We start from the raw sequence: 7,205 nt of genomic DNA, 5'->3' as shown, positions 1-7,205 counted from the left end.
TCAAGTGCACCGAGGGCAAAAGCTGCTTTAAACACAAAGGATGCTCACACCAAATGTTGATTTCATTTCGTTAATAGAAGTTAATTGATAAAGAAAATATATGTATGACATTATTTTTGACAGCATCCTCATTTTACAGTTTATACTTTTAACAGTAGGCTACTGTAGCTTTGCAGGAGGTTTCTTGAAGCGTCTTGGAGACAGTTCTTCTGGATTGAGTCTGTCTCAGTTTGTTCTGTTTCTTCATGTAATCTCAGACAGACTGATGATGATCAGATCAGATCTCTGTGTGGAGCACAAACATCTCACTGCATTATTACAATTAATGGCTAAATGAATGTTTTGAAATGTAAACTGATATCTCCTTCTGACACACTACAGCAAACGATAGAAATAACTGACTTAAAACCATTTTTAGCTGGTGGAAATACTAGTGTTCTAATAATTTGGCCACCACTGTATTTAGCACGCGTAACTAAATACATAACACATGGCTCAACCTTTAATGCATGTGTTAAAAACTGAATTGTTCAGGTGTTCAGTGAGGAGTCATTCACCTGCTCTCATGCAGCCACGTGTGGATTGTAGCTCTAATCTGTTGTGCTGAGTTGGATATGATAATTCTACAGGCGTGAGGCGTCTCCCGGGACCGCTCTCACGCGGGGAGCTCATGGTTGGTGTTTTAAAAACAGCCACCTGTATTAAAACTGCGAGCCATGACTCTTGTAATCTCTCACCTGTGCTGCGGATCCACTTGCTCCAGTTCTCTCCGGCTTACAGACTGGATGGGAAGGAAATATAAAATGACTGGGGTTTAGTTTGACCTCTTATTTTTATAAAGTGCTAGAAATGTTGCTATATATTGGCGAGTCCAATTAATCAATTGATATTTGGCTATTTTAAGATGACTTGGCAGATGTTTCGCCACTGTTCGGCTGGTGAAATCCAATAATTTTAATAGGCATCCATTCAATCTAGAATTCGTTAGAGCCAAGGACTTCCACATGCAGAATGAACCAAATTTTGGTGAATAAAGCGCCATTCATTGTGCATTATGATGTGTAGAGATGTATAAAGCACAGCTCACTCATAAGTCAAACCAAGCAGCTTTCTTTTGGTCAACACGGTGAATTTGTGACAAACTTGAACCCGTTGCAAACGGAATCGGTGTGGAAATCTTTCGCCGTAACGAAATTCAAGATTGTGTGGATTTCTATTGAAATGTCTGGATTTCGTCTGCGAAAATTCTCCGAGCAATGGTAAATGTGGTGGCACCTTTAAGTCAGAGTAAATTTTGAGTAATTATGATCTTCAATAACTGTCTGTTTCTTTTTATTTAAAGCTGATATGTGTTTTTTTCCTATCCATAAGTGTTATGCAGCATTTGGCCCCATCCCGATTTCTGCTGTTTTTGTGTATATCTCAAGTCTTTCAGAAATGAAAACAAAGGCAACCTGAGTAAATACAAAATAGTTTTTAAATGATAAACAAGTTATCTAATCAATTTGAAATTGCTGATCATTTTTGAATAGCCTCTTTTTTTTTTTGCTTCAATAAAAATAAATAAATGCATAGAACTGTATGTGTTTATGAAACAAAAACAAGAAATCAGGATGGGGGCAAATACATTTTCACAGCACTGTACTGTCTTTAGGGCGTAACTTGTCAGCCTTTGTTCAGTACACTCAAATAATACCCTTGAATACCATTCCTGAGAAGTGTGCAGTTTAATTTTTCACCTGGTGGATGATAAAGCCTGTGAAAAAATCCCATAGACTTACATTAAAGGAAGGACCACAGCTTGTTGGTGGGACACGATCAACCTCTTTAAAGGGATAGTTCACTCAAAAATGAAAATTCTCTCAAAATGTACTCACTTTCAAGTTGTTTCAAAACCTAACAAATAGCAAATACATTTATTTCAGCCGTTGAACACAAAAGATGATGTTTTGAAGAATATTAGTCACCAAACAGTTGACGGTAGCCATTCACTTCCATAGTATGGAAGAAATACTATGGCTATCTTCAACTGATTGGTTACCAACATTCTTCAAAATATCTTATTTTGTGTTCAGCAGAAGAAAAAAAACAAAGGTTTTGAACAAGTGGACAATGAGTAAACGATGACAGAATATTCCATTTTGGGTGAACTGTCCATTTAAACTGCTTTACATGAATATATACAAATTGTCTATTTTTCTGACGACTGTTCATCACACTTTTATTTAAGGGATTTTTTAATCAGTACCCTAAATGCTGGTTCTGTCTCTGTTATATATGTCTTATATCAGGTGGGATTGATTCGTGTTCTTCACGGTTTGCTTGTGTCACAGCCTCAGTCTGATACCAGTGGCTTTACCCGCAGAAGACGGGCGAACTCTGTGTCCGAGGCGCCTAGGAATCGCTATCCCATCTTCCTTCAGGGCTCGGCCGTCCCACCCAACATGATGCTGGCAGGCACCGGTGCCATAGACAAATACTCCCGCGTCCTCTTCCCTCTGGCCTTTGGGATCTTCAACCTCATCTACTGGTACATCTACCTCAGCAAGGACACCATGGAAAAGCCCAGGTCTGTGCTCTGAAAACAGAAAAAATCCCCTACTCTGCATCAAGGAGGGAGTTTTTAGTATGTTTCATTACGTTGTGTTCTTTCTCTCCGTTTTATTGGCGTGCGACTCAGAATCAGAATTAGCTTTTTTATTTTTAGAATTTGTTGGGGTTTGTATACATACATATCTGACATGAGACTTTACAATAACTAATAATAATGTGTATGAATCTGGAACAGAAGATTTATGTACAGATTTGTGCATTATTTACTCTGTATGCAGCTGTATAAAATAAAGAGATATGCATATGTATTTACATAGTACTTGAATTACAGAACACAGGTAATAATTCCTGTGTTAGCTGTTTAAACTGCAGATGGAATGGGGAGAAAAAAAAACATGTTTTTATGCCTAGATGTTCTAATGTACAGAGATCTGTAACTAGTTATAAAGGGAAAAAATCACAGACAGCAGTGAGATTAATCTAAAAATATACAATACAGTACACAGTGCTGGGTAGATTACTTACGAATTGTAATCTATTACGGATTACAAATTACATGACAAAAACAGTTAGTAACATAATCTGGATTACACATATTGAGTAATGTAGTCTGACTACTTTTTGAATACTTTTGACCTAAATTGTTTATCACATAGACTTGAATGTGATTACAATATTGAAGAAAAAAAAATGCATTTCATTCTTTAATTAATTGTTATCAATATCATGAAATGCATTAAACATTACATCAAGTTTCCCAAAATTTTTCATGAAAAAGCCGTGTTCATGAAAAGCTAATAATTAATGAAATCAAAAAAATGTCAAAAGCTTGGGAATCCCTACATTGCATGAACAAACATTAATAAACATGAAAACATTTTGTCCAGACGTCCAATATTAATAATTAGTGAAGGTCGTTGATTTATTTTAAACTTTTGCATCTCAGCAAAAAAAAAAAGACTAACTTGTCTGACTCATATCTATTGACATTTTTCTCTGAAAATCGTAGGATAAATGCATGAGACAGCATTTATAACATAATTGAGAACTCCGTCATGTCTCACGATCTTAAAAAAGAGCAATAACATTTTGATTATAGGCCATAATACAAAATATATAGGCTTTATATTGCGATTTCTCTGCCATTCATTTTTCCTGAATTGGAAATGGTGTGGTCTTTCATATTTATTTCTGCTCTGTAGCTTATCTTCTCATCCCAGCTCCACAGAATGCCGTAGATGTATTTTTCAGGAAACTATGATGGCACACAGGTTTCCACTGGATGCTTTATCGAGGCTGTAAATACATGAATAATTTCTGAACCTAAAACAGCCGCGGGACTCGAGCAGGTGAAAACAGGAGAGGTGATGTTCTTCTGGGTGACTCTGTTGCTGCGGTTGTTGAGGTTAGAGCCCCATCCAAGATTTATCAGGGCCAACTCCTAAAAACTAATCTGCTATATATTTTCTTTCTTCTCCAAATCCTTGATTCATCTGATTTTTTTCAAAGGGATCATGAAGCAAACGTCACATTTAATCCCAAAATTTCCCTCAATGCCGAAGGCGTGAGATTTACCGAATCAAGAAAATCAACACATCCTCTCAAAATAGTCACTTATCAAACTCAAACGCTAAAGTTTCATTATTTGTTTTCCTGAGGGGAGCTAAAGGCAGTCATTTGAGGCCTTTTGCAATGTACCGCCTGAAATATATAAGATGCAATAACGTATGACTTAAAATGGCGCATTAGCACCCAGATTTCACACGGAAAAATGATTTCCATCAAACATTAATAATTGACGTCGGGATACAGGCGATGAAAACGCATGCGAGGCATATATGGCACGTTTTTCATCTCTGCTGATCTTGTATTTGTCTTTCGTTGTGTTTTATCTCCACAGGGAGATCGAGTGAGTTTCTCCTGAGAAGACAAGACCGTGTTCTCGACTTTCCTTTGGACCTCTGTCTCTCACTTTCGTCATCTAGCAACTTCATCCCTGATAGAGCACAAGGCTGTCTGACACTATTTGACAAGCATTTGATCCTGTTCCTTTCCTATTTGATCACCTATATAGACTTTCCACTCCATTTGCCTTTATAATCGCAGCTGAGGGCCACGTCGTTATACTAACCCTGGTACATTGCAAACCCTCCTCTGGTTCTGCTCTAGTTCTGCTCTTCTGCATGTGTGTGTGTGTGTGTGTGTGTGTGTGTGTAGTGAGTTGATGACATAATCTGCAGTGATGCAACATTGAACCAATGCTTTCAGTGGCCTGCCCTCTACAGAAACACGGCTCGCACTGCACTAGATCAAAAGCACCGGGTTTATACTGACAGCTTCAAAGATTTCGCCTTGGAAATAGAGAAAAATGCATCCATAGAACTCAACTTGTACGAACACCATTCACGCGTGTACGTTTGCAGAAGCGCATGGTGCCTCTCTTGACACGGTGGCGCTGTAACAGAGGGATGGAGTAAATCTCAGTGTGGGGGTGGACATTTAATATATATTCTCAGCTCACGGTCTGTTTGATGTTCTCTGATGTTTCTCTGTGCACCTTGGCTCTCTCTCTGTTGGGAGAACATGCACATGCCCAGGAATGCATGAATGCATGCAACTCATAAGACTATTGTGCTTAACATCATAAATGGGTTTTAAAACCCATTTGGAGGAGACAATTTGGCACTGAAGAATAGACATGAAGGTGCTAATGTAATAATCTCAGGAATTAAGAACTTATACTTGCATCATGTTCTTGAATAATGAGTGTATGCATTAGCATCTCTCGCGTAATTAAGATCTTTTTTCTTTATGTGTGCTATTTGTCTGATGGTCAACTCATGCAATCCACTAAACATTTCATGTTTAACCCTCATGTTGTGTTAGTATCACTATTTTTTTCTGAAAATAGTAGTTAATGCTATTGCATTGGACTAAAATTTACTGACTTTGCTCACACAGGGTATAACCAAAAAAAATTATAAAAATTATATATATGTATATACTGTGTGTATGTGTGTGTGTACATATATATATATATATATATATATACATTTCAGTAACATACTAATTGACTGAGTGACTGAATTAATTAATTTTATTGATAATAATATTTTTAATTTAGTTTAAACATTGATCTGAGCACCTTTTGAGTGAACACTGCCAAAATTATCCACAAATACAGCCCTACAAACACAGGCCTACAACCAAACAGTACCAAACAGAACTGCATAATTTTAATCGCATAATGAGAGAAGTAATTATAAAGGCCGACCATTTTTGGCCCAGAAAATTAGGAAAAGAACTTTCAGTATAGCACTTTAAAAGTGATTAGGTAACACTTTATTTTAAGGTGTCCTTACACATGTTACATGTACTTACTATTTGTCAGGATCATGGACTGTCTGTATCATGTTTTGCCCCTGTTTCTGTTCCCTTACGCCGCGATCAGCGAGCCAGCGCAAAGCCAAGCAACTGAGCAAAGGATCGCCCCGGACGTAGAGCTGTATCCGTCAGACCAGGTGCGAGAGCCGGTGATAATGCCCGTCACGAGGGAGAAAGCCGCGGACGGTGTGAGCTTGGAGAGGAGCTCCGCCCCCTGCACCGCAGCTGAGGGTGAGCTGAGTATGGCGCGGCGAAAGTGCCAAACCGAAGAGGAGAGGGCTCCAGTCCCCGAATCCAGTCCAGAGCGCGCTCCAGTGCCTGCTCCTAGAAAGCACCCTCCAGTGTCCGCTCCTCCTGAGCGCCATCCTGTTTCCGTGTTCAGTCAAGAGGGGGCTTCCGATCCAGAGTTAAGCCCTGAATGCCCAGAGGCTCACAAATGCCTACCATGCACCTGTGTTTCCCCAATCATCCCCTGTATTTAAGTCCCAGTCTGTGCAGTCTGTCTCTGTCAGGTCTACTCGTTGTGTACGTGTGTTTGCTCCAGCGCCCTTTGTGTGGATTTACCCCGTGTTCCTTGGATTAAAGACTTTTGATTGTACTCCTCGTTTCCCTCGTACTCCTTCCAACAGCATACCGTGACACTATTATAATACCAATAAATTATGCATAATTACAGTCAAACCAAAAATTATTCAGACACCAGATATAATTTTTTACCTTTTTTTACTAGTGGGTGCAGGACACTATAGTTCATACGTGTAAATGTAAGTGAGGATAGCAAAATAAAGTGAACTGTGACAAATTATACCCAGAAATTCTTCATACAGTGGACTAGCAGTAAAATTTGGGATCAAAAATTATTCAGAATTATTCAGACCTAACCATGTTTTGCTTAAGTGTTTTTCCTTTAATTGCTAATGCGACCTTTTTACACCACAGTCTGAACAAAACTAATTGGTAATTGGTTGACCTAAATTGGTATTATCTAATTGTGTACTTACATTTAACAGCTGAATATTTTTTGGTTGATTGTAATCCCTTACATACCTTTCTATCAAAGTTATCTGACATTATCAAGATGAATTTGGGTTACACCTTATTTTAAGGTGTCCTTGTTATAGTGTAATTATACATTTAAGTACTGAGTAATATTTATGAACTACATGTACAGTATACTTACTATATGGTTAGGGTTAGTCTTAGGGTTACTTGCATGTAATTATGCATAATTTATTGTTATTATAATAGTAAGTACATGTAACTTGTAA

At 38.1% G+C, this 7,205-nt stretch overlaps 1 protein-coding gene across 1 annotated transcript in view; it reads left to right on the top strand.

The window, feature by feature from the left end:
• The window catches only part of LOC107684829 (gamma-aminobutyric acid receptor subunit alpha-4-like), a 10,664-nt gene extending 5,953 nt beyond the window's left edge, over positions 1 to 4,711 (top strand). The window contains exons 7-8 of the mRNA XM_016481195.1: positions 2,334 to 2,569; positions 4,454 to 4,711. Of these exons, the coding sequence (XP_016336681.1) occupies positions 2,334 to 2,569; positions 4,454 to 4,466 (249 nt within the window). The 3' untranslated portion in view covers positions 4,467 to 4,711. The remainder of the gene's footprint in view (positions 1 to 2,333; positions 2,570 to 4,453) is intronic.
• The last annotated feature ends 2,494 nt before the right edge of the window (positions 4,712 to 7,205 follow it).

Source organism: Sinocyclocheilus anshuiensis, unplaced genomic scaffold, assembly GCF_001515605.1.
Source record: "Sinocyclocheilus anshuiensis isolate Anshui unplaced genomic scaffold, SAMN03320099.WGS_v1.1 scaffold121, whole genome shotgun sequence".
NCBI lineage: Eukaryota > Metazoa > Chordata > Actinopteri > Cypriniformes > Cyprinidae > Sinocyclocheilus > Sinocyclocheilus anshuiensis.
Note: the sequence above shows the minus strand (reverse complement) of the source record. Positions and strands in the feature narration are given on the sequence as shown.